The sequence below is a fragment of the Perognathus longimembris genome, chromosome 3 (assembly GCF_023159225.1).
Source record: "Perognathus longimembris pacificus isolate PPM17 chromosome 3, ASM2315922v1, whole genome shotgun sequence".
In the NCBI taxonomy this organism is placed as follows: Eukaryota; Metazoa; Chordata; class Mammalia; order Rodentia; family Heteromyidae; genus Perognathus; species Perognathus longimembris.
In genome coordinates this window covers 64,902,910-64,929,392 of record NC_063163.1, presented here as the reverse complement: position 1 = coordinate 64,929,392, position 26,483 = coordinate 64,902,910, and the positions used below count along the sequence as shown (strand labels likewise).

Here is a 26,483-nt window from a genome sequence, read left to right as displayed (position 1 = left end):
AAAAAAAGCTATTAACAGTATGGGGTACAGTGTAGTGTTGTGTGTTTCTGTGTTAGTCTGTGTTGGTACTGAGGCTTGTGTTCAAAGCCTCGGCTTCTTGCTTGGCTTTTCCGCCCAGAACTCTATCACTTGAGCCACAGTACCACTTCTGGCTTTTTCTGAGTAGTTTATTGGAGATTAGAGTCTCATGGACTTTCCTGCCCTGGCAGGCTTCAAACCACAATCCTCAGACGGATCTCAGCCTCCTGAATAGCTAGGATTACAGGCATGAGCCACTGGCGCCTGACTACCGTGCAGATATTACCTGCTAAATTGTTGAAACAATTCAACACTGCTGGTCCTAGAAAACTCTTCCAAGACTTGTAAACTTTTGAAGCAGAAAGGATTTTGGGGGTGGGGGGTCACCCAAACCTGAGGGCAGGGATACAAGAGCCAGGCCAATAGTCTTTCAGAGCAGTTTATTGTTATACTTGTTAGAACACCAGCGTGCTGTGGATTTCGCTGGCGCCTGTCCATTCCATCCATCACCAGGGCTCAGGGTGTTCCTGAGGCAGCAGGAAGAGTTGGCACCGCCAGACACCTGGGGGAGGGGACAAGGCTGCGTGAGCGGGCTGTGCAGGCAGCGGAGGAATACCACAACAACACACAACTCCAGGCTACAGACACACCAAGTCCACCGACAGTGCCTAGCAGAGGTGGTACATAGCCTAGAGCCAGGGGGCGACCCAGGTTCAAATGGGCCGACTGGGTGTAAATTGAGGGGTCAATGGTATGCACACAGCCTGCCATGTGGACAATGAGACCACAGGTAAAGCCATCAGTGAAGCCGTGGGAAACACGTAAATGAGCTGAGGCCCACACACGGATATGGTAGAAGGGGTTGGCTTCAACTTGCCCACCTGCAAATGGGTCACCTTCATCCAGCCGGGGACTGGAATGCGAACTGGGTACATGCTTAGAGCAGTCTCCAAGGATGAAGGGGGCTGTCCAGCTTGGAGGAGCAGGGCCCACCCCCAGCACCACATCTAAGGTAAGGGTAGGGTTGGTAGCTTGGTGCTTCCAGATGGGTTTCAAGCCCTGCCTCAGTGCAGGACAACCTCACCCCACCCCACCCCCACCCAATTCCTGGGAGTCTGGGATCCTTTTCTCCACTCTCTAAACCTTCTTGGCCAACACTCAAACCTGAGGGCTTTACTCACCAGATGGGCCCCCAAGGGCTAGTTAATCATCCTTCTTGAACTTGCCATTGATGTATGGCACCCAGTCGAGGATCAGCCGCCAGTCAGTGGCCCACACCAGTCCCACAGCACCCACGGCACCCCATGTGCTGGCTGTGGGCATCCTGCAACAACAGGGAGAGCTGAGTCTACTCAGGACCACTACAGCTTATACTTGGGTGCCAGCCAAGGCTCCACAAGAGCTCTGTGATCTGCCACGAGACCAGTCCTCAGGGAGCTCTGGTTTGGGACAGGGTCATTCAGCCTAGAGTGTGGTCTTAGGCCTCTGTGTTTAAGCACCTGCACCCCAACCTGATTTCACACTGGGGTTGTCCTTAAGGTTTCTGGTTTATAGTACCAGGGAGAAACCCAAGGCCTTGTGCATGCCAGGTAGATGGGTGCTAACCACTGAGCAATATTCCAGTCCCCTCAATGCCGTTATTTTTTTGTCACTCATGGGGCCTGAACTCAGAGTCTGGGTGTTGTCTCTGAGCTCTTTTGCTCAAGACTAGTACTCAAATACTTCTTTTTTCTTTTGGTGAGTTGTGGGGTTTGAACTTGGGGCCTGGGTGCTGTCCCTGGGCTCTTTTGGTCAAGGCTAGTGCTCTGTCGTTTTGAGCCCCAGCACCACTTCTGGTTTTCTGGTGATTAATTGGAGATAAATCTCATGGGCTTCCTTGCCCGGGCTGGCTTTGAAATGCAATCCTCAGATCTCAGCATCCCAAGTAGCTAGAATTACAGGCATTAACCGCCAGCACCTGGCCCTTATTTTTGATCAACAACATGATTATATATTTATAGCATACTGTGTTGATGCACATACACAAGGCATGACTAATCACATCAATGTTGCTGCTGAAAAAAAGCAAATTTGCTGCCACCTTGGTGAGAGGTGCTGTCTGAATAGGATGTCCTTTTCTCAAACAGCATGCCTGAGGGAGTTCACAGTCACTGGGCATGAAGCCAAACAGAAAGGAGTCACTCATCTGAAGGCACACAGTACGGAGGCACTGAGTCCTATTATTATTTATTTTTGGTGCCAGAAATGGGGCTTGAGATTAAGGCCTCATATTCTCACTTAAGTTTCTTTTGCTCAAGGCTGGTGCTTTACCATTTGAGCCATCCCTTTACATTTTGTTGGAAATAAGAGCCTCACAGGCTTTTCTGTCTAGTCTGGCTTTGAACAATTATCTTCAGATTTCAGCTTCCCAAGCAGCTAAATTACAGGCACGAGTCACTAGAATCCAATATGTCCTATTTTTTTTCTGAGACCATACTTTCCACTGCAGCACATGCTACTAGGGTCTCCCCAAGGGCTGTGTTGGCACCCCATTGCCAACAATGTCTAGGAAGGCCCAGCAGTGCAATTTCCTAATGCCTACAACCCACACAGTGTGCCAAGAAATCACTTCTAAGCAACACAACATGGCATAAGTGACAGCATTCACTTCCAAAACCGAGTTATGACAAGGCTGTGACTGCTAGGAGCTGGTGGCTCATGCTTGTAATCCTAGCTACTCAGGAGGCTGAGATCTGAAGATCATGGTTCGAAACCAGCCAGGGCAGGAAAGTCCATGAGACTTTTTATCTCCAATTAATCACAAAAAAGCTGGAAGTGGTGCCGTAGCTCAAGTGGTAGAGTGCTAGCCTCTAGCAAAAGGAGCTCAAGGACAGTGTTCAGACCCAGGACGAGCAAAAAAAAAAAAAGGCTGTGGCTTTTATCCTTGGGTCCCACCTACCCTAGTGGTAAATCTGGAGCAACATAGCCAGCTGCCATGTCGTCAACTTCCCTGTGGAAACCACTGGGAACTCATCCTGGCTTTGGATAAGCCCACATGCTTATGAGTGACTCTGATTAACTCAGGATTTAACTCAATTGAGCTCAGGGTTACCAAACCATGGAACCTGTGAGACAATGAACATTGTTGTGTCTTTTTTTGGTCAGTCACAGGGCTTGAACTCAGGGCTTGGGCACTGCCCCTGAACTCTTTTTATTCAAGGCTAGTTCTCTACCACTTTGACCACTTCTGGTTTTCTGGTTGTTAATTGGAGATAAGAGTCTCATGGACTTTTCTGCCCCAGCTAGTTGCAAACCAAGATCCTCAGATCTGACTTCTGAGTAGCTAAGGTTACAGGTGTGAGCCACTGGTGCCCAGCTTAATTTTTCCTTTCTGTCTTGTCACTCTTGCCTTCTTTTACTGGCTGAAGCCAACCAGAGCTAACTACCTACATCCTAGCCTTTCCCAACTTTATCATTTAAGATCAACCCTACGCTACAACTCCTTTTCTTCTCTACCAAGAGGAACGTGGGTAGATAGGGTTTACAGTGAGTGTTCAATAAATGCTTGCTGACAGCTGGGAGCTAGTGGCTCACACCTGTAATCCTAGCTACTCAGGAGGATGAAAACTGAGGATCATGGTTTGAAGTCAGCCGGGGGAAGGAAAGTCTGTGAGACTATTATCTCCAACTAACTAACAAAAACACAGAAGTGGAGGTATGGCTCAAGTGGTAGAATGCCCGACTTGCCTCAGTACTGGTGTGCACACAAGGTGCCTACACACACCACAGAAGTTTGCTGACCATGAATGAGAGGTGGGTACAGCTCTGCCGAGGCACAGATAGGAATGAGCCAAACACACCAGGGACTTTGCTTATGGCCGCAAAGGCATTCCTCTGGCAATAACGGTTGTGAAACAAGCTTAGCACCCAGCAAGGACAGGAAGAGGAGGCCATTGGTTCTCACTGAAGTCATCTCAATCCCATACAGCCCTCGGCATGGGTAAAGGGACAGTTCAGCTCTAGCTTTCATGCTTCTTTAAAAAAAAAGAAAAAAAAATCAAATCGGGCTGGGAATATGGCCTAGTGGCAAGAGTGGTTGCCTCATATACATGAAGCCCTAGGTTCGATTCCTCAGCACCACATATACAGAAAAGGCCAGAAGTAGGGCTGTGGCTCACGTGGTAGAGTGCTGGCTTCGAGCAAAAAGAAGCCAGGGACAGTGCCGAGGCCTGGAGTTCAAGGCCCAGGGCTGGCAAAAAAAAAAAAAAAAAAAATCACCTAAGAGGCAGGCGCCAGCAGCCCAGCCTGTAATCCTAACTACTCAGGAGGCTGAGATCTGAGGATCACTTCGAAATCAGCTTGGGCAGAAAAGTCCGTAAGACTCTTATCTCCAATTAATTATCAAAGAGCGGGAAGAGGCGCTGTGTCAGAAGTGGCAGAGCACCAGTCTTCAGCTAAAAGAAGCTCAGGGACAGCAGCACCCAAGCTCTGAGTCAGGTCCCAGGACCGGCACACACACTTTTAATTTTTTATTTTTATTCTGCCAGTCCTGGGGCTTGGGACTCAGGGCCTGGGCACTGTCCCAGGCTTCTTTTTGCTCAAGGCCAGCAGTCAACCACAGCTCCACTTCCTGCCTTTTCTGTGGATGTGGTGCTGAGGAATGGAACCCAGGGCTTTATGCATGCTAGGCAAGCACTCTACCACTAAGCTACATTCCCAGCCCCGCCTTTTTAAGGTCACTTAAAGGAAGATTCATTAACGTGCCGGAGATCCCGTTCCATCCCTAGCACAGCACACGTTAAACGCTGTAGCAGGTTCAGTTCCAAGGCCCAAAGATGTGGGCTGGGTGGGAGTCGGGCTGAACAAAGCTGTGGAGCGCTCGTAGGGGGCGCCCAGGCCCGCGCCTTTCTGGGTATTTCATTGCAAACAGCACCACTGACTAGGCTGGATGGGGAAACTGAGGCTCGAAGCGGCTCAGCCACGGGGTGAGGGTGCCATGGATTCTGGTCCCAATCTCTCGACCTTTGGAGCACACCGGGATGGAGCGTTCACGGGTCCCGGCCTCAGTCTCCCCCTATGACATCAGACACTAACAGGGGGACCCAGAGCAGCCGCCAGCGGGGGCGCGGGGTGGACGGCGGGAGGTAACCTCACCAGTTCTTGGCCAGCTCCCGGTAGCGCGGGCCCAGAAACCTGCTCAGCATCGCGGACCAAATCGGAACGCTCAGGGTCACCGCGTCCCGGTGGCACCTCCGTACTGCGCAAGCGCACCTTTAGCACGCAGGCGCATAAACGTCCGTGCCGGCACCTGTTCTGCGGCTGCGTGCGCAGGCCCAGAAGACAAGACGCAACTTCCGGGAGGGCTGGGGGCGGGACTTCCTGAACACGTGGCCAGGCTCGGCGGTGGCTGTAATTCGGTTTCGTGTCTTCCGTCTGAGCCGCTGTCGGTACCTGGCTTTCTATGATCGGGACCGTTTGAAGTGTGCATTTGTGCGTGACAGGCCATTGTGCTTATACTGGGGTCAAACAAGGAAGGGACTTGCCTAGAGGCACACGGGATTCGGACTCACTGGGATTTGTCTGGTGTGGCGGGCTTGCTGTGAGACTTTGGCCCACGTGGCAGTCCCATCCTGAACCTGTGGGCGCATCCTAAGTTGCTAGGAGACCCCTCCGAACATCTCTGCGCTTTTCCCTTTGCCGGGGTTGGTGATTCCTCTTTTGGGCAGCAGAGGGAGGCCTGGCTCGGTTGGTCCCTGGTCAACAGGCTGGTCGATCGGCTTTCCTCAGGCACTTTGCCTCCCGTAACTTCCCAGAACTTGGCAGATTGTAACTACACAATAAATTTGCCAGCCTTCGCCCCCACCTGTGCCCTTAAAAGGCAGGAAAGGGGAGATATTCCCTCTTCCCCAAGTTGTACCATTGTGCTTTTTCTTCATTTCCATCAAATGCTCACCTCCTTGAGGAAGTCCTCTGGGACTACATATCCCCAGACACCTGGGCAAAAAGGACAGCCTAGATAAGGGACTGGGTGCTATTTGTCCCTGGGGAGGTTGGGGAAGGATCCATCCACTCTAGATTTGCCTGCCCAATCCTGACTACCTTTCTAGGACCAGCTCTTGGTGTAGTTCTCCCTGGAGTTTTCAGGTTCTGTCTTGCGGTTTAGCTAAGGACTGTAGAAATGGTAATGGGATGGCCAGGGTGTGTAGCTACTGGAATTGGGCATTATTTCCAAGCTCTGGGTGTTTCAGTACTTGGGACTGAAAAGCACCTGAATGAGACAATGCCTTTTGGTAGAAATGCAAAAGGTGGGATGTAGAAGCTATCAAAAGATTACTGAGAAGCCAGGCATGGGTGGCTCGCACCTGTAATCCTGGCTACTCAGGTGGCTGAGATCCGAGGATCAAAGTTTAACACCAGCCAAGGCAGGAAAGTCTGGGAGATTTTATTTATTTATTTATTTTTGCCAGTCTCGGGCCTTGGACTCAGGGCCTGAGCACTGTCCCTGGCTTCTCTTTGCTCAAGGCTAGCACTCTGCCATTTGAGCCACAGCGCCACTTCTATATATGTGGTGCTGGGGAATCGAACCCAGGACTTGATGTATATGAGTCAAGCTCTCTTGCCACTAGGCCATGTTCCCAGCCCTGGGGGATTCTTGTCTCCAATAACCTACTAAAAAAGCTGAAAGTAGAGCAGTGGCTCAAGAGGCCCCAGGACAGGGGGAGAGGGGAGGGGAGAGGAGGGGGAGGTAAAGGTGCCTGGGGCTGGGAATATATGAAGCCCTGGGTTCCATTCCCCAGCACCTGGCCAGAAGTGGCGCTGTGGCTCAAGTGGCAGAGTGCTAGCCTTGAGCAAAAAAGAAGCCAGGGACAGTGCTCAGGCCCTGAGTCCAAGGCCCAGGACTGGCAAAAAATAAATAAAATAAAATAAAGGTGCCTGCTAGTGGCAAGAGTGCCTGTCTCATATACATGAGGCCCTGGGTTCGATTCCCCAGCACCACATATACAGAAAACGGCCAGAAGTGGCGCTGTGGCTCAAGTGGCAGAGTGCTAGCCTTGAGCAAAAAAGAAGCCAGGGACAGTGCTCAGGCCCTGAGTCCAAGCCCCAGGGCTGGCCAAAAAATAAAAAATAAAGGTGCCTGAAGGAGTGGAGTAGAAATAGGCATAGAGCTTGAGGGCAGCATGTCCTGGATCCCGTCATTCCGGAAGCTTATCTTTGCTTTCTGGTTTGGACAAAGGCCTGTTTGCAGACTTCAATCCAGAGGCAATTGTGCCCCTGAGGGACACTGGGTGATACCTCTGGACATTGCTGGTTGTTATAATGGGGGTGGCTCCTGGCATAGAATGGGTGGACAAGCAGCTGCCTTACACCAAGAGATTCCTTACCCCAATCCATGACACATCTGACAGGCTCAGAATGGCCAATGTCATTATAAAAATGTCACATTTAGCTGGGTGACCAAGACTCATGCCTATAATCCTAGCTACTCAGGAGGCTGAGATTGGAGGATCCTGGTTCAAAGCCACTTGAGCAGGGAAAGTCAGTGAGACTCTTATCTCCAATTAATCACACACACAAAAAAACAGAAGTGGTGTGGTGGTTCAAAGTGGTAGAGCACTAGCCTTGAGCAAAGAACTCAAGGACAAAATAGTTGGTATCAAGGGAGGGAGTAGGAGTAGCAAGTTTGACAAGAAGTGTACTCACTAACTTACATAGCCAATCTGTACAACACCTTGACAATGGAATTAAAAAAAAAAAAAAGAGCTCAGAGACAGGCCGAGTTCAAACCCCATGACCCCCCCCCCAAAAAAAAAATTTGTTGGTTGTAACATTGCTTAGTCGGAGGGGTGTCCAAATGGACTTTTAAGAGGGTCTTTGTCTCAAACAGGGCTAGGAGTGTAGATTAAGCGGTAGAAGCACCTGTCTAGCAAGAGGCCCTAACTTCAAATCCTAGTATTACCAAAACAAAATACAAGGCCCAAATAACCCAGCCATCTGTTAAATGTACAAAATGTTTAAGATTTTTGGGGGCAAATCAGGTAGCTTGGGGCACTTGGAGCATGACCCTTTCCAGACAGCTGGGTTAAATTTTGTTCCCCACTGTACTGGACTTGAACTGAAGAGTCTGAATGATGTCCCTTAAATTTTTTCAAGACAGGCACTCTGCCACTTTCACTATAGCTTCACTTCTGGCTTTTTGGTGGCTCATTGGAGTTGTGTCTGAATTTCTAGCTTGGGCTGGGTATGAACCAGGATCCTCAGATCTCAGCCTTTTGAGTAATCAGGATTACACACGTGAGCCACACTAGCACCCAGCTTGTGTGTTCACTTCTTAATATTAATGTACGCATAATTCACAGTTCCAGTCTATGTGGCCAGAGGGTGCCACTGCCTGTCTGGACAAATATTAAGAAAAGCAAAATAAAAAACCAGGTCATGGTTTTGCCAGTCCTGGACTCTGTCGCTGAGCTCTTTTGCTCAAGGCTAGTGCTCTACAACTTGAGCCACAGCTCCACTTCTGCTTTTCTGGTGGTTAATCAGAGAGGAGACTCTCATAGACTTTGCCTGGATCTCAGCCTCCAGAGTAGCTAGGATTACAGGTGTGAGCTGTCTGCAACCCAGCTTGAGGCAGGTTTCTTTAGGGACAAATCCCAGAGGCAGGTTTCTTTAGGGACAAATCCCACAAAGATCTCTGAAGGGCTCCCAGTTCTGGAAGAAGTGACTGGGCTTGCCTTTTGCTATCTGCAAGTTTTACCTTGGGGTCTCAATACCCCAATGCTGGGCACTTCCAGCTCCCTTGTGAGGGCATGGGTCCTGGCTTTGGAGACAGCCAAGTGGAAGAAGCCTCACATGCTGGCTTGGGAGTGGGGAATGGCAGGCACCCTGGCAGGCTAAGCAGCTGGGCTCTTGTGTGCCTGTGGCAGTAGTGCCATGCTGTGGCACTGGCAGTCCTGAGCAAGCTGGGGGGAGAATTGGTCCCAGGAAAGGGGATGTGGTGTTTGGGTTCCCAGTTGGCAAGAGGTTGTTTTCCCCAGGACGGCAATCAGTTGAGGAAGGGAATGACTGAGTGTTCTGTGTTGGGCCACAGAGAAGTCTAGAGGAGCTGGGTCCATGATCCAAAAAGCTCAATAGATGTTCTCTGGGACCCAGCACTGTGCTCTAGGAGGTATGGCCCTTGCACCAAGTATCATTGGTCCCAGCAAACCCCGAGATGTGCTCAGGCTCCCAGAGAGATGCCTAGGAGTGGCAGGGCCCTGGAGGACCTGAACTCCTTCCACCATTGGTTGCCTCCTAGTCTATAGAGGGGGCCAAGGGCCTTGTGCTAGGCAAGTACTCCACCACTGAGTGCCCCCCTCAGCCTCCTCCTGAGGCCAGAGGAGGGATGAGCTAAGGCTACCCTTAAGGGGAGAAAAAGGGAAAGGACCCACCACTTGTCACTCTGCACAGAGCAATCTAAGGAAAAGATATCAATATCTATGCTGACAAAAATCACAAGGGTGACACAGACCACCTCTGTCCTGTGCAAGGCTTTAGGAGCACAAGGGTGGGGGACCCCAGATAAACATTTTTATTTACTTATTTTTGCCAGTCCTGGGGCTTGAACTCAGGGCCTGAGCACTGTCCCTGGCTTCCTCTTGGTCAAGGCTAGCACTCTACCACTTGAGCCATGGCCCCACTTCTGGCTTTTTCTGTTTATGTGGTGCTGAGGAATCAAACCCAGGGCTTCATGCATGCTAGGGCAAGCACTCTACTGCTAAGCCACATTCCCAGCCCCCAGGCCAACATTTTAAATGCAATTTTTAATAATCTGGTTGAATATGAAATGCAACACAAACTTCTAGAAACAGCAAGAGACAGAGACTTTTATACAAAAAAATTTGCTTACAAAACATATGCAAAAAAAAAGCTAAAAAAAAAAGACACCAAAGGCATCATTCTTGCTAATCTACATAAAAAATTTCATAACTAACGTTTTTATTCTCCTTAAAAAAAATATTATGCTTAGGCACAATTTGCTGGTGGCTCTTGTAGAACAAGCCAGTTCTGCACATGGCAACCTGGCTTGGGCACAGGTTTCCACTTTTCCAGTTCATATAGTTAAGGCATTTTTCTTCTCTTTCTTACAAAGTGTATATTTGTTGCTTTTGCTTTCTGGTTTTGTTTACCCAAGAGGCAAAACAAACAAAACAAAATTAAGAAAAAAACAAAATTCCCTTCAGTGGGTCACATGTCAAGGTGGCTGGGGCCTGCCTTCCCTCGGGGCCTTCGTAGCTAGCGGATGCCGATGCACCGTGGACACGGACCCACGCTGCAGTGCAGGGTGGCCACAGGGCACGACGGTCCTGGGTTTGCTGGTGCCTCCTCCAATGACCGCTCAGAGGTGCCCAGCGGGGTTGTGGGCTTCACCCAGGCCTGGGTGGGTGGCTGAGAGTGCCATCTGGGGGTCACCGACCACACCCGACACCTTCTCTTCTTCTCTTCGCTTCAGGCAGGCTGCTTTGGGGTTCAGGTTCCGCTCTGGGGGTGGGGGGGAAAGCACAGTGGGAGAGGGCCCAGGGACAGGGCAGGTGCAGGGACCAGCAGCACCCTGCTTCTGCCACCGCCTCCTGTAGGACAATGTGGAGGGCTGGGGGTGCAGATACCAGAAGTTGGGATATCTGGGGACATCGCGGTCGGGACACGGCAGGAGCAGCCGCAGGACCAGGGGCCGCAAGCAGTGTACGGCGATGGGGACGCTGGCCTGGGAGCCTACCTCGCACCTGCTGCTCCAGGCCCAGGATGACCTGCACGGCCTGCTGCAGGATTAGCAGTTTGGTCTGTGCCTTGTCCGACTTGAGGTGCAGCTGGCACATGCGCCCCAGCTCCCGGAAGGCCTCGTTAATGTCCCGCACGCGCACCCGCTCCCGCGCGTTATTGGCCATGCGCCTCTCCCGGTCCCTCAGGTCTTTCTCCTCCAGGGACAGCACCTCGTCTGTACTGCTGGGTCACAGCACGGGGCCTCTGTTAGTCATGGGGGGTGGGTGGGGCAGGGAGGTGTGGAAGGGCCATCGGCCTTATGGGTGGCGGTGTGGGGTGACTGTGTGGATGTATGGCAGTGTGGGTGACAGGCCTGCACTGGTCTGGAGCTGCGAGTGACACGACAGCCTGCTGCCATGAAGGGTGGTGGCTGCGGCATGTGGGTCCTGATCAAGAGAGGCTGAGGCCTGACTAGCCCCTATGAGCCTTGGGCAGGTGCTCGGGGCCTCTTCCCATGACAATTCCCTCCCACGCAGGCAGTGGAGGCCCAGGACCCCCACAGTGGAGGACCAAGGGGTCTAGGACCCTGAGGGTCACAGTGAGTAGCTGGCATCCTCATAACCCTATCTGCCACCCCAGCCTCTGGCTATGAGCACCAGTCCCCAGGGCCCAAGGAATCTTGCTGTCAAGGTGAGTGACTGGGTGACAGCAGTAGGTATAAGCACTAGTGCCCGTGGGGGTGGCACCAAGCCCCTTTCCTGCCACAGATCTGTATGGTCACTAGATACTGCCTGCATTCTGGGGTACAGACCTGGCTAGGGTCCCCTTTGCTCTGTGGCTCTGGACACTAGTCCCTGTGCTTATGGTTCTCCTGGGGAGAATGACTGCCAATCCTGCCTTGGGCACCTCTTGCTTATTACAATGTGATGACCTGGCCCTGTGCTTTGGCCGCCAGTGCCCTCGTCAGTGCCCTCCATGGCCTGTTCTGCTCTGAGGCAGGGCACCTGCCCTACCCACTGCCTGCCAACCCTGCCCTTTGGCCAGAGGGGGTCCCTCTGGGTGGCGGCAACTAGAGCCCGGGACAAGCGCACAGACCAAACTGCCTGTAAGGACCAGAGGCCACATGCTCCCAGGTCCCTGCCACCCCCTCCAAGCCTTTTGGCTGGCTTTGAGAGGGGAAGGCCCCGAGGTTGAGGTGCGGCCATCCACTTTGGGCAGCAAGTGCGAGGTAAGGAGGGGCTAGGGGCAGGCGGTGGGGAGCAAGACAGCGGACGGCCAGGTGGATGGGACAGCACAAGAGGCAGAGCAGAGCACAAGAGGCGGGCTTGGGGGACACAGGGCAGGAGGCACACAGGGCCATGGAGACGTGGGAGCTTCAAAGCTGCAGGGGCAGCAGGCCAGGGCTCCAGCTGCAGCGCAAGCAACAGGGCTGCAGGAAAGAAAGGTTAATGGCCAGGCAGGAGCAGAGGTTAGCAAGCAGCCAGTGGAGGATCAGTCACATGGGGCCCAGGCTGGAGGTGGTCTGGTTGTCCACCCTCACCTGCCCCAGGAATGGGCAGTCCACACCCATTTGCACATTGGGAAGCTGAGCCAGGAGCTGGGTGGGCTCAGGGTGGATGGCGAGGGTTGCTTACACACCAACTCGCGCCTCGGGGCTTCCTGAGGGGATGGATGGGGAGTGGCCCGGGGTCATGACTCAGCTCTGAGACCAAGTCCCCAAGGCCTGCAGGCTGGGGTCCAGAGCCCAGTGCTTCTACAGATGGGCACCAAGGGCAGCTAAGGATAGCCACTGGTCAGGAGGACTCTGGGTGGACATTGTGCGAGTGGGAGGGGATGGCCCGTGTGGGGCCGTCAGTGGGGAGGTCCAGTCACTGCAGGAACAGGTCAGTGTGAGGGTGCAGGACGGTGACGGAGGGGAGTCTCTGTAGGTCAGCTCTGGGAAGCAGGGGGGTCAGTGCAGGGGAGGCGAGCGGGGGCGGGGGCAGGAGCGGCGGGCCGCCCACTGACCTCGCACTTGCTGCTCCAGGTTGAGGATGACCGACACGGCCTGGTGCAGGATGAGCAGTTTGGTCTGTGGCTTCTCGCTGTTGAGGTGTAGCTGGCACATGCGGCCCAGCTCCTTAAACGCCTCATTGATGTCCCGGACCCGCAGCCGCTCGCGGGCATTATTGGCTACCCGGCGCTCCTTCTCCCGCTCAGCCTTCTGCTCTGGGGGGAGAAGGTCGTCCTCGTCCTCGTCTGGGCTATGGAGGAGGGGAGCCAGGGGCCAGAGGGAGACGGTGAGGTGCGGGTGGGCACGGCCCATGGCCTCCCAGTGTGGGCGTGGTATGCATGGACGAGGTGTGGTGTGCGTGTGTCCTGCGGGGAGGGGCCCAGGAGGGGCTGGCACCTGGTCCGCGTGCGGGAGGCCTTCAGCTCCTTCTTGTCCTCCTCAGAGTTGTCGGCCACTGAGTTGTTCTCCTCATCCTCCTTCTCTTCCCGCTTGATCTCCCCGGCGCTCGCTGGGGCACCCACCCGCCCAAGTCCTGTAACAGACCAGCAGTCAGGGGCTGGGGCAGCAGAGGCCCCCAAGGCTGACGAGCTCCTTTGACCCACTTGTGAGGACACAAGCTGGGAACAAAGCCAGACCTCCATTTGCAGAAAAGGTTGGAAAAGAAAAAAAAAGAAAAAAAAAAGAAAAAAGAAAACCAAAACTGGATCCCTACCTCACACCACACACAGGTACCAATTCCAGACAGAGTAAGAACCAAATGGTGAAAAGCAGACAACACCACAGCCTTTAGAAGAACAAAGTGTGTGAAATCCTATTGTGATTTTGGAGTAGGGAAGTATTTCCTATTAACAAGGCTAAGGAGTGGTACACATCTGTCATCCCAACACTGGGGAGGTGAAAGCACAAGAATCTGAGTTCAAGACAAGTCTGGGCTGGAGAACAAGACTGTCTTCAAATATTACCATTACTAGCTGGGTGCTGGTGGCTCACATCTGTAAATCCTAGCTACTCAGGAGGGCTAAATCCAGGGGAAAGTCCTTGAGACTCTTATCTCCAATTAACCACCAAAAAGCTGAAAGTGGAAACTGTGGTTCAAGTGCTACAGTACACTATCCTTGAGCTTTTAAAAGCTCAGCGACACCCTGCAGGCCCCGAGTTCAAGCCCCAGGACCAGCACAAAATAAAACAAAAATCCACTACCAAAAAGAAAACACAAACTGGCCCTGTGAAGTTCATCTTCCAAAACAAAACTGCAGAACAAAACAAACCTGTAGCAAGAAACACAAGTGAAAGGGGCCTTCTTTTGTAGAAGGAGAGCAAGCCTTAAGGGCATTGTAATTTCCACGCATCATGGCACAGGGCTGGGTTACTCTGTACCGCTGCAATGTTAGTTTATGAATCAGCAAGGCAAACACTCAAAACAGCTGATTCCAAAAAGAGAACCTGCCAGGATCAACATGGACAACATGATCACTGGGGAGTACCCACACAGCCAACACAGGACTGACCTCCAGCCCTGGTGCAGACCACTAGCCAGCCAGCCAGAGGCCAGGGGGGTCCGCAGCAAGGCGCCAGGCATCTCCTCCCTGAGGCCACGGGGCAAAACACAAAAGCATGCAGAGACCAAAGAAAGGCCCTGCAAGCAGTCTTGTACCACACTAGACTCGTGGGTGTGCACCAGGAGGCACAGGAGGACCCTCTCAGCCACAGAAAGGCACGTGGGGAACACAGGTCATGTCCACAACAGGGCAGGGCATTCACAGTGGAGCACCCAAGTGCAGCTACTGGAAATGGGAAGACCTCACACTGTGCGAGATACCAGGTGAAGAACATTTGGCCTCAGGGAGTCATTTGTATAAAAAGTTCAAGGATGGGAAAAGCCCTAGCATGGGGGAGGCTGAGGAAAGGGGACCTGAGCGCAAATACCAACGTGGGTTACACACAGCAAGGCCCTATGTCAAAAAGCCAACTGTGGTGGCTCATTCCTGTAGTCCTATCTACGTGGGAGGCTATGACCAGGAGAATTACAGGCTAGCCCAGGCGAAAGGGTCACTAGATCCTGCCTTAGCAGAAAAAGCTAGGAGCGGTGGCATGCATCTGTCAACCTACCTACAGTGCAAAATATAAATAGTAGGATCAAAGTCTAGGCGGGCTGGGGCAAACTAAGACTCTGCTGCATGCTGGTGGCTCGCACCACTGTAATCTTAGGCTGTGACAGCTCACACAGTTCAAAGCCAGCCCAGACAGAAAAGTCTGTGAGACTCCATATCCAATTAACCAGCAAAAAGCAGGGCTAGAGGTATGGTTCCAGTGGTAAAGCAACAGATGTGAGCAAGAGTGAGGCCCTGCATCCTAGTACTGGCACCCACACAGAAACAAATTTAAAAGTTATGAGTCCCTCACACACACACAAAAAAAACCAAACCAAAAGGGAGGCAGGAGTGGGAGAGTACCACTTTTTTTATGAAGCTCTTGAGATCCAACTCAGTATAGCAAATATATGTATATGATACATACATTATACATTGCTTCTATATATTTCATTTTACTTCCAAGAGTGCTGGGCACAGTAGCTCATGCCTGTAATCCAAGCTATTTGGGAGGTGTGAGACTTGCAGTGCAAGGCCTGCTAGGGAAAAAAGTCAGCAAAATCCCAGCTCAACAAGCTAGGCATGGTAGAGCATGTCTGGAATCCCAGCTACGTGGTAGATAGGATGACTGAGGTCTGGGCCAGCTCAAGCCAAACCTTGACAGCCTATTTAAATAACTAACTAAACAAAAAAGGCATTAGTAGAGTGCCTACCTAAGCTGAGTTCAATCCCTAGTACTGACACCTCCCTCCCCCAAACCTAGAAAGGCAAAGGGTTTGTGGGTTATCAGTTATGTGGAACTCAAATGCAGTTAGCAAAGAGCTAAGTGTGCCACCTGCCTGGGGTTCAACAACGAAAATGATTTTTTTTTTTTTTTTTTTGGCCAGTCCTGGGGCTTGGACTCAGGGCCTGAGCACTGTCCCTGGCTTCCTTTTGCTCAAGGCTAGCACTCTGCCACTTGAGCCACAGCGCCACTTCTGGCCGTTTTCTATATATGTGGTGCTGGAGAATCGAACCCAGGGCTTCATGTATACAAGGCGAGCTCTCTTGCCACTAGGCCATATTCCCAGCCCTCAACAACGAAAAGGAAAAGAGGGCAAACCTGATGGGGAGCCTGTGGAATATGGAGGTTACTGCTGACAGCAGTAGGGCCAGGACCTTCAGGATACAGCCTAGAGATCTGTATCAGCACCTGGCCCCACCCATTCCATACCAGTCGTTGACAAGTCCCCAGCCTCCGATCACACCCACCAGATGGCGCCCTTGAGTACCGAGAGGGCTCATCCCAATCCAGCTCACAGCCTTCCACATCCTCCCTGCAGCCCAAAGCCTTGTCGGCTTCCCGACTCCAGTCCTTCCTCTGTTTTAGCCACACAGGTTGTCCAGATAGATGCTCCTTCAGCACACCAAGCTCCTGCCCAGGCCCTCGGCGCGGCCCCCCATGGTACCTGCCTACTTTCTCCTCCCAAGCCTCTGCTGAGGGGCCTGGGAGCGCAGGCCTAACTCTCCTACCACGTCCTTTTCCTGACACTTGTCCTACACATGGGTATCACCTCTAGAAGGGGGTGCCTCTGTTCCAGTGTTTCAGTCACCAGTGGTTACACAGTGCAGGTACACAATGGGTACTTCATATGTGCGTCACAGACTTAATGAAGGATGCCTGAAGCCAGCAGGCTCCAAAGTGCCCCCGAGGGATTTATGTTTCTGAGAACCCTATCTGTGGCTGGTACCTGCCCTGGGTTCCCTCCCCATGGAGCCACTTCCTACCAAACTGCTAGCATCCAGAGCCTCCCCCTCAACCCCAACCAGGGGCCATGGGTTTGGCAGGTGGTCACAGTCCTTTGCTTGGAAGGAACGGGTGCTTGAATAGTCCTAAGTCTCCTAGTGACAACGGGACAGAGGGGATGGTCAGAGGGAAAGGACTTACCACTGTAGGAGTCAGGTGGCCGGGAGAGGTCAGGGAGGGCTCCAGGTTGGCTGGGAAGGGCTGCGTGGTTGTGTAAGAGACTGGCATTGCCTACAAGGCCATCCTCAGAGTGGCTGCCCCCAACCTGCAGAAGTGGCAGGGACAGGTCAGGGAGCCCAGAGGTCCTGCCTTCCAAACAGCCCAGCCCTGGCCCGATGCTCACCAGGCTAGTGTGCCGCGCACCCAGCGACATGGGGCCGGTGAAGCCTGCAGCCAGGGCTCCGTGGCTGGGCAGTAGCCCATGCATGTCCCCAGCTGTGCCCACGGCATGGCTGCGGAGCACGTGGATGGCCTCATCCAGGTGGTCCTCCATCTTGCTCTGCTGTGGGGTTGGTACGAGAGGGCAGTGAGGGGCCTGAGCCACAGGGACTAGCAAACACACATGCATACACACTGGCTGGGCATGGTTCAGTGGCATAAGGCCATGAATGTGCCCCTCCCCCCCCAGCACTGCAAAAGAAAACCAAAACCCAAGCCAAGCGAAGACATTGATTTGCACATGAGCAACAGGTCAGCAGGTGGCTCCAACTACGCCCACCACCCCCAGCATGTGCCTCAGGAGGCTTAGCCATGTGCCACCTGCCCCTGCCCCAGACCTCACTTTTGAGTCTCTCTGGCCTTGTTGCTCATGGGATACATGCTGGTAGGGACACTCACCAGACCATGAAGACCTCCATCATAGCTGGGTGATAAGGCACCAGGGCCTCCTGCGCGGGGCCACTGTGATGTCCCTGAAGGGAGGGGGGGGGAGCAGATGAAACCAGGACAGGCAAGGTGGGCACATGGGAACTCGCAAATGGCTGGACACCCCCAAAGGGCCACTTAGCACCCCTGAACTGGAAAGCCACTCCCACTCGGCCTCAGATGAGTCCTGCCAAGGGACAGGTTTGGTTCTAGAGCTTGACTCCTCTCTGTCCTGCTCTACCTTGTGCAACTGCTCTGGGGGGGTCCCAGACAGGCCAGGGATGAGCAGTCCCAGCGTTCCTGAGGGCCAGACACCGGGAACTGGGAATATCTTACTTTTGTACTACTAAGGGGGCTTGAACTCAGAGCCTGGGCAACGTCCCTGAGCTTTTTCCTCAAGGTTGTTGCTCTACCACTTGAATCACACCTCCATGTCCTGCTTTGTGGTGGCTAGCTGGAAGTAAGTCTTATAGACTTTCCTGCCTGGACTGGCTTCAAACTGCGATCCTTAGACCTCAGGCTTCTGAATAGCTAGGATTACAGGTGTGAGCCATCTGTGTCTGGCTCTGGGGGGTATGTTCAATCCATCAGTCTGGGTCTTCCAAAAGTCTTGTTTCTTAATTCTCTTTGTCCCACTGATACTGCAGATCCACCCCCTTTAATCTGTGTAGGCCATGGGCTTGGTACTATTATCAGTCACGTGGGCAATGATGACAGGTAACATGTTGGGGGCCATCTGTCTTTACATGAACCTCACGGCTCCTGTAGTGTGAGATGTGGGCCCTGCCTCCCAGTCTTGAACTGCCTTAGCCTGGCTGGACTCCACTTCTATCTGCCTAGTCCTATAGGTGTCTCGAGGCTATCTCCCCCAGGAACTCTCCAGGAGTGCAAGAGAATGTAAGACTACCACAGATCTATCTTTATCCTACTGCTAGGGCCCTCCAAGCCTGCCCTCCACTCATGCCTGGGCACAGCCCTGTGTTCCCCCCACCCCACATCCCCACAAACCTGCCAGGCCCTGAGGAGAACCCACAGGTGTTGAGGGGCTAGGTGAGAAGTTATTGCTGGAGTGGTCCGGGGAGTAGATCTGCAGTGAGAGATAACAGAAACAGGTAGTCAGGAATGCCAAGGGGATTGCTGCCCATCTCCACCCACCCCTGCCCAGGGCCCTGCTCACCGAGGCCAGTGCCTTCCCAAGGGCATCCCCGGAGCTGCCGGCTGTGGTCCCTCGGGAGCCTGGGGAAGAAGAGGTTAAGTGTGGTCCCAGCCTGGCCTGACATCCTCCTGCCCTCCTGCAGGGAGCTGGGGCAACTGCTAGGTTTCCACCTGTGTAACACTGCTTGTTGGGGTGGGCTGGCATGAGCAAGATCTCCTCTATACTTTGGTCTACCCATGAACTGGGTGGCCGGATGGGTTTCCGTGACATCAGAGGCCAGCACCACAGGGTGGCTGGAGAGGGCTGAGGCCACGGCAGGAGGTGAGGATGGCCTTGGGGTACAGTTAATGCTGTCTCCATGGGCTCCCACTGAGTGCCCATGTCCAGGGGTGTGTCCCAGGGGTGGCCATACCCAAGAGGCTCTCACTGCCAGGCGGTGTGTGGCTGGAGGCGCTGCCATAGGCACTGGGGGCTGAGGGAAAGCTGGGTACTGCTGGGAGCCCACCGTTGACTTCCCCTCCATGCAGCTGGTAGCCCTGAAGTAAGACAGGGGAGGGGGGGATAGGCAAGGATTGGCAGAAGGGCAACCGGGAGCCGCCCATCCTGCCGGCCCCTTGGCTGCTTCCCAGGATCTACCATGCGCTCGTGTTGGTGCAGGCCACCAAAGCTGCCACTACTGCTCGCAGAGCTGCTGCCCGGCACCAGGGGCAGGGGGGACGAGCCACTCAGCATGGGCCCAAACCCCGCCTGGCCAGAGGCGCTCCAAAGCTCCGCCGAGGGGTGCACACTGCCATCTGCACAGAGAAGAACGGTGAGGGGGTGTGGAGGGACGTGTCCTAACCCCCATACCTGGTGAACCAGACCTACCTGCCACATAGAAGGGGGCTGGGTAGGCGCTGCCAGTGGTCTTGGCTGAGGGGTAGGCGGCGTCTCTGCTGTAGTCGTCACCTGAGCTGGGTGGGTATACCTGTAGCAAGAGAGGACGCAGTAGGGGTAGGGACACAGGCAAGGCCATGCTCCTGGACCACGGTCCCCCTTATTCCCTTGTTCTTTCCCATGCGGCTATCCCTGCTTCAGCCACCTCCCAGGTCTGGACTGCAGTGCTGGTGGCACCCTCATTTTTTCTCTACCGTTCTTTTCCTTTTTCAGTCATGGGGCTTGAACTCAGGGCCCAGGTGCTGTCCCTGAACTCTAGAGCTAGCTAGCACTCTACCACTTGGAGCCACAGCTCCACTTCTGTTTTCTGGTGATTAATTGGCGCTAAAAGTCTCATGGCCTTTCCTGCTCAGGCTGGCTGTGAACCACAATCCTCAGATCTTAGCCTCCTGAGTAGCTAGGATTATAGACGTGAGCCACCAGCACCCGGCCAGTACTCGATTTTGTACTCTGACTTCCTTCCCATTCTAGCTTCCTGCAGCTGAGACTTTGAGACTGGCCTTGCCCACAAATGCCTAGTCCCTTCTTCACACAGCAAACCTACTGACCTAACACCCCAGCTCCAATGCCTTTAGCTCTTCTTTCTATTTAGAATGCAAGGTCCCTTGAGATCCTGCCTGGACATAAGATGCTGGGGCCCCGAGTAGCTACAGCACAAGGAGGTCCACAGTCAGCACCAGTTCTGACTAGCTGGTGCTGCCTGTAAACAGACTGTGCCTGACAGGACAGTGTGAGGATCCACTGCTCTAATGCCTGTCCTGGCAAAGGACTGGACGACCTAACAGGGCAGAGTAGGGCTCTGCTGCTGCTGCTGCCTGCTCCAGCACACAAGTGGAAAGCAGGTTATGAGTGTTAACTGGGGGCTCTCAGCTCTACCTCCCCTCCAGGGCCATGTAGGTTTGCTGACCCCATCTTCATGCTGGATGACTTACACACGAGTCCCTCTTGTTGGCCTGATTCTTTGTGTCCCTTGACCCCAACCCCAGCTGGGTGACATCTCCCAAGTGAATTCACCCCAAGGGTACATGTGGCTGGCTAGTAGGCTGAGAGCCTCCTGGTGGCCAGTGTGGGGGCCAGGCAGGGAGGGTGGGGATGAGCAGCTGGGAAATCTACCAAATTGTCTTTTCTTCCAGTGCGATTAAATCGTAGGAGTGCAGCGCTGCAAGCTGAGGGCTCAGCACCATCTGCTGGGCCTGGCAGCTGGCCAACTGCCAGGCAGCGAGTAGGGACCAGGAGACCACAGTCCCCCACCAGGACCTGCCTGGCCTAGCTTGCAGGCCTGAAGGATCCACACAGAGCCTGTGGGGAACCCCCCGCCCCTGGTAGAGTACCCGCAGGATGAGGATGTTTAGGGCCTTGAGCATGAAGGGCCCTGAGCCCCGGGACACAGAAGGCAGTTGGCTTGTGGGGGTCCCCTGTCCCATCACTCACCGAGGAGGGAAGACCGGGCGGAACCTTCCGGACCTTCTTGGGCTGAGTGTCTATTGGGAGTGAGAATTATTAATGGTGTCACTACTGTGTCTACCTTCCCAGGTGTGGCCAGTGTCCTGTGCTCTGGGGACATGTCACTACTGGAGGTGGACCTCAGAAAGTCTCACTACACCCCAGAGTCTTGAAACTCCCACTAAGGAACACTACTAAAAACCTCGGGGGGTCAAAATGTGCAAGGAGTCAGGAGGTAAGTTTCTTACATCAAGATGAAGTATTAAATACTTGGGCCTCCCTTCTTGGAGAACAGTGTCAGCCCATGCCATCTCAACCACCTCCCAGCTGGCCTCAGGGTTCAGAGGGCACGCGGAAGTCCACCTGCCAGGCAGAACCAGTCCCTGACCCACACAGGGCAGCAGAGCTTGCGTCACCCCTCACCACCCCATGCTGCTTCAGCCTGCTGAGAGCTGAGGCTTGCCACTTCTGTGCTTTCTTTCCCTTTGGCCAACTTGGATGTGTAAAATGCCCAAGCACAGCACTGAAGGACTGAACCCCGGCTGCGCAGCTGGGCTCCATTTAGGGGAGCAGGGTAGTGACAATCAAGTCCATCTAAACAGAAACGTGTGAAATCCAGAGTGTGTGTGGGGCCACAGCCATGTGACCAGAGGCTCCTGGGAACCTAACCAGGAGCAACTGCTTGGTTTTACTCGGAACGAGGCTCTGCCGTATTTGCCCTTTCTGGTTTGCTGTCTCTCCCTCTGCTCTCGCGTTTGGAGTCAGTCAGGCAGGGCCTTGGAGGTGGATTGTGGGTACTGACCTGATCTTCAACTGGGACTAAGGGAGGGGCACCTGGTTCCTCAAAGCCTCCTGTCCCTGTCCTGACTCACCCAGAGTGCTGTCCGCAGCTCTCCGCCGAGGGTTGCTGGAGTACGAGGAGTAACACTGGGAGCTGCCCTTGATGCCACAGGGGGACAGCGGCCCCCCAGGGCTGCTGAGGCCCAGCTCGCCTGGGAGGAAGCCACCCTGAGGGTGAAAGGGACAGGATGCTGGGCTTGGCTGGTGTCCAGCCCCCAGGCCAGCACTCCCCCCCCCAACCCACAAATTGCAGAGGTCACCGTCAGTGGGACACACAGGGCAAGTGTGGCCCTTGGGGTTTGGGGCTCTTACTTTCAGGACATCTACCCTGCTTTTGTTCTGATTGTGTTGCAGCAGCCCGGAATCTTCCTAGAGAGTAAGCCTTCCTAGAGAGGCAGCTGAGGTGGCTGCCGTCCGGGAGCACGTGCACTGCACACTGGGGTGTGCGGGTGCCTTTGGGGCAGTGACAGCTGCTGTGTCATCCGGGCCTTTTTCTTAACTCATGCCTGTGCTGGTAGGGAGCAGGGACTGACAGGGACTAGGCTTTCTTCCTGCCCATTGAAATCTGCCCTGGGCTGCTGTGCCATTCTGTGGGCAGCCTCTGTTCTCAGTTCAACCTGAGCCTGGAGGGGCTCACTGAGCAGCAAGAACCTGGGGCTTGGGGACCCAGAACCAAGCTTTACTAACAAGGAGGTCCTGGGTCCTCTTTGAAAGCTAAACTTGCTGGTCTTAGGGCAATATGGGCACCAGACACCTGCTGATCTAACCGGAGAGGCTGCTGTTCCTCCTCTGGCTCAGATACAGTGAGTACAGAGGAAACTGCTGGGACAGGGCCTGAGACCAGAAGGCTGGTCACTAGTCCTGGTGGCCTCTTGAGGAGGAAAGTGAACACTGGCTGACCCGAGGAGCCATGCTGGAGGATCACCCCACACTCCCACCACTGCAGAGGATGACAGGTACCCCCAGTACTCACCTGAGTCAGACCACCAACCCCTGAGTCTCTCCCAAAGGTGGCATAGGCATTCCGCTCACCGCCCTTGCCTGGAGGGACACAAGAAAGCTCTGGAGCACACCCCAAGATGGGTCCAACTAAGCCCTTGCACATGCCTGTATGCAGCAGTGCCCTTGGAGACAGGCTTACAACAAAGATGGGTTCCCAGTGAAGGTGGACTATGCCAACCTAGAGCTTGCTGAGGAGTTACTGATGGGACAGCCCGGAGCTCAGTGTCCCACCTCAGCCTCTTGCTGGGGGTACCTGACCTTGGACAACCCTGACCCTTCCTGGGCTGAAGCTTCTGGAGCTGCTAGGCTTCTAAGCACCCAATCTGCTCCAGGGATGGGACAGGGGTGGGGGTGGGGGTGGGATACCTGGCAAGGGAACTGTGAGGAACCTGTGAGGCCCAGCACCCAGCTTGGTAGGTTTTTAGTAAGCAGCCTATCCTGCCCAGCTCATGGCCTGGCCACCAGGGTAACAAAACAGTTCAGCCTTATATATGTCAGGTCAGCTTGTAAACCCACAGCCAAGCCATGATGAGCCAAGAGTGCAGCCCCAGCAATGCTGATCCCAACCAGTTGGTAAGGAGGGGCAAGTGAAGAACTGGTGGTGTGGCTCTGAGTTAAGAGTATGAGGCCCTGAGTAATGGCACAAACACAGACAAATTGGGCCACACGTTGGTGGCTCAAACCTGTAATCCTAGCTACTCAGGAGGCTGAGATCTAAGGATCAGAGTCCCAAGCCAGCCTGGGCAAAAAGCCCGAAGAGGAGCTACGGCTTAAGTGATAGAGTGCCAGTGTCCAAGGCCCTGAGTTCAAGCCCTAGTACCACCACAAATTTCTTGTCTTTTCTTGGTGACAGTCTCACTTATGTAGACAGGAACCACAATTCCCCCGGTCTCCTGATTGCTGGGGTGATGTGTATACCTCCATACCTGGCTCCCAGTTTGAGAGTGATTACAGCTGGATTCCTCAAACAAGGGCTACTGGAGCCCAGTGTCCACTCCCTATGGGTGCATTACAGTGACTGTGGGGGAGTGGGGACGAGAGAGACCCACCAGGTGCCCCATACGCCAAGGCTGGCTCCATTTTGGATGTGAGAACATGGGGCTGAAGTCACTTGGGGCTGGGTTAGGTAAGCGAGGCGACTCAGCTGAGCTGGGCATTCTGCTGACCTCAAGCCACCCCAATGGGAACAGCCAGCAGCCCCGCCACCTCGCCCAGCAGGAGGCCTGAGGGAGAGGCCAGGGAAAGGAAGCATGAGAGAGGAACCCAGCACTCCTCTCCACAGACAGGAGGCCCCCAGGCTCAGGGCGGCCCCGATCTTCCTCTCTAGGAAACGGGGCTCGGCCTCTCAGTGGTGGGTGCTCAGCTGCACCCCACACCCCCAGGATTCACTTTCCAGTTCCAGTTGGACCATGCCTTCAAGCCCAGACTGCCTCTGCCTCAGCCCAGGGGGGAAAAAGACTACTCTTAGAGCTTCAGTTTCCCCACTTGCCAGTAATACTGAGGTAGCTACCTGGTTCACACCTAGCACTCAGACCCAGTCCCACATCTGAGTATTTCCGCGGTTGACCCTCCAACTCCAGGGTCACAAGTGGAGGGACAGCGCCTTGTGTCAGCTGCTCTACAGAGAAGAGGAGGCCACGGTGGGCTGGTGAGCAGAGGGAGCCTCACTTCCTCCCACATTAAAGGTTCTGGGCAGATCTCTACCCCACAGGTAGGAAAAAGGCTGTAAAAGACGTGCAGAGCAGAGCGCGGGCAGGATGTGCTGTCCTGCCTCAGCTCCTGCGCGCACTCACCTCCAAGCCCAGGTCCCAGGAATGTTGACGAAGACAGGCTGCTGTGGGAGTCGCTGAAGTGGGCACCTTCGCTGTAGGTCTACGAGATATGAGTGTGGTGAGGGTGGGGGTCTCCAGGCACGGGCCCACCCCACACGACAGGGGATCTGGCATATGTAGTCAGTTCCCTTTCTTACTCCCTGCCCAAGGAGGCACCTAGGGTGTCACACAGGCCTTGCTCACCCTGCTGGGGTCGAAGGAGGGATTGTTCTGGTCATTGGTGTTCCAGGAGCCAGAGCTGGGCCGGTCCTCAAGACCTAGGGAGCAGGGAGGAGAAGCTTGTTAACTCCAGAGCACTTAGAGGCCCAGCTGCACACTGCAGAGCCAGTGTCAGTGCCACAGCCAGTGCCAATACCAATACCAGCACCAATGTCAAGGTCCTAGGCATAGAGGACTCAGTGCCCCTACAAGTCTGCAGCTCAGTAACACTTGTGCCAGTGGACTCTGCTACCAAACTCCTACCCTTCTGTCAAAGCCCCAGCCACTGTGCCCACTCTGTGTAGATCACTCAGGCCTTACTCTGACAGTTCTGTGTCAGGCATGCTCTCCTCCAACCTTCTGAGATGGCTTACTCAGGCCTCAACAGGTGGAAGAGAGGGGACACTGCTGATACAAGGACAACACTGAGGACTGCACACCAGCTGGGGGGGGGGGGCTGGCAGAGGGGGGTAGAACCTGCTTGGAGGGGAGCAGATGGAGGGATCTCAGGCTGCTCCTGTAGCCTGGCCTTGAGAGGCCAGGGCCTGCAGCATGGCAGGGGTTAACCAGGCAAGGGATAAGGACCTTGTCCTGAGAGGCAGGGCAAGGCAGGGTGGGGCTCTTTTTATCTCCCCCACCACTCACACAGGAAACCACCCAGGACTCCAGAACGTTCTTCACAGGCAGCTTGCTAGGGTTCGGGGGGTCAGGTGTCCCATCCCAGAGAGGACTACAGAGCACAGCTCTTGGAAAAGGGGCAGAGCAGCCCTAGGGAACCACTCAGTACCCCCGCTTGGACAGATGGCTGTGCTGCACCTCAGTTTCCCACCTATGTACTGGGTTTCGTCCCTGCCCAGCCCAAGGCCTGGGCTGCACCTCCCCCCTTGCAATGCATGCCAGTAGCTCCCGCACCACCCTCCCCTCTCCCGCCCCTGCTCCTCACACCAGAAACTTCTTTCAAATCACATCCTTCTATTTCGGTGCCTTTGTGTTAAGCATTCTCCCTGGAGAACTGGTGTTTAATTGCTGCCTGATTTGCATAATTATGCATATTAATCTCAACTCAATGAATATTCATGCATCATTTGGGGTTTTTTTTTGTTTCTAAATCAAAAACTTCCAATGTGATTTGGGGTATGGGGATAGGAGGTTGCCTTGGCATGTGGGATGGGGGGATTAAATGGGGAGCGGTCTCACAGGCTCTAGCTGTCAAGTCTCACCTAGCCTAGGGTGTCTGGACCCTACCTGGGTTCCTGATAAGGTGGTAGGTGGTGGGGCTGACTCCCTCCTCCCCAGACAGGTTCCCACATCATTGACACCCATGACGCACCTCCCCCGAGAAGCACCAGGACCCTCAAGTGGCAAATTAGGGTGCTTCTTCCCAAGACAGCTGGCAGGGCATGACTGAACAGCATTCAAACTCAGCACCCAAGGGGTCTGGCAATGGTGAGGGGTTCCCAGATGGCCCCCAATAGAATGGAGTTCTACACTGCCTTTCCTGGAACCCACTAGATTGGCCCCTTGTCCTTCCCTTTCTAGAAAGAACAAAAATAGCAAGGCCCCTCCCCCACACCATTAATAGTTATTAAAATTCCCCCACTGATTAATTATG

The 26,483-nt window shown here is 54.1% G+C and overlaps 2 protein-coding genes across 13 annotated transcripts in view; both read right to left on the bottom strand.

Moving 5' to 3' along the window:
* Nucleotides 1-443: 443 nt before the first annotated feature.
* Nucleotides 444-5,315, bottom strand: LOC125348492 (cytochrome b-c1 complex subunit 10). The gene is made up of 3 exons (XM_048341743.1): nucleotides 5,152-5,315; nucleotides 1,200-1,342; nucleotides 444-580 (listed from the first exon to the last, which is right to left on the bottom strand). Exons 1-2 carry the CDS (start codon nucleotides 5,199-5,201, stop codon nucleotides 1,222-1,224), a joined length of 171 nt encoding a protein of 56 aa, XP_048197700.1. The 5' UTR covers nucleotides 5,202-5,315; the 3' UTR covers nucleotides 444-580; nucleotides 1,200-1,221.
* A 4,522-nt stretch (nucleotides 5,316-9,837) lies between these two features.
* Tcf3 (transcription factor 3) overlaps nucleotides 9,838-26,483 on the bottom strand; it is a 29,507-nt gene continuing 12,861 nt past the window's right edge. The window contains exons 4-19 of one of the 12 annotated variants that reach the window (XM_048341727.1): nucleotides 24,857-24,930; nucleotides 24,635-24,713; nucleotides 22,813-22,880; nucleotides 21,872-22,007; nucleotides 20,988-21,040; nucleotides 19,488-19,587; nucleotides 19,257-19,414; nucleotides 19,033-19,156; nucleotides 18,642-18,700; nucleotides 18,473-18,551; nucleotides 17,438-17,511; nucleotides 16,944-17,102; nucleotides 16,742-16,865; nucleotides 13,121-13,256; nucleotides 12,739-12,974; nucleotides 9,838-10,512 (exon numbers count right to left, since the gene is read on the bottom strand). In XM_048341727.1, coding sequence (XP_048197684.1) covers nucleotides 10,370-10,512; nucleotides 12,739-12,974; nucleotides 13,121-13,256; nucleotides 16,742-16,865; nucleotides 16,944-17,102; nucleotides 17,438-17,511; nucleotides 18,473-18,551; nucleotides 18,642-18,700; nucleotides 19,033-19,156; nucleotides 19,257-19,414; nucleotides 19,488-19,587; nucleotides 20,988-21,040; nucleotides 21,872-22,007; nucleotides 22,813-22,880; nucleotides 24,635-24,713; nucleotides 24,857-24,930 — 1,802 coding nt within the window. In that variant the 3' untranslated portion in view covers nucleotides 9,838-10,369. Of the gene's footprint in view, nucleotides 10,513-10,747; nucleotides 10,975-12,738; nucleotides 12,975-13,120; nucleotides 13,257-16,741; nucleotides 16,866-16,943; nucleotides 17,103-17,437; nucleotides 17,512-18,472; nucleotides 18,552-18,641; nucleotides 18,701-19,032; nucleotides 19,157-19,256; nucleotides 19,415-19,487; nucleotides 19,588-20,987; nucleotides 21,041-21,871; nucleotides 22,008-22,812; nucleotides 22,881-24,634; nucleotides 24,714-24,856; nucleotides 24,931-26,483 lie in introns of all 12 variants that reach the window. The other 11 variants (XM_048341731.1, XM_048341733.1, XM_048341729.1 and 8 more) reach the window with 11 other exon arrangements.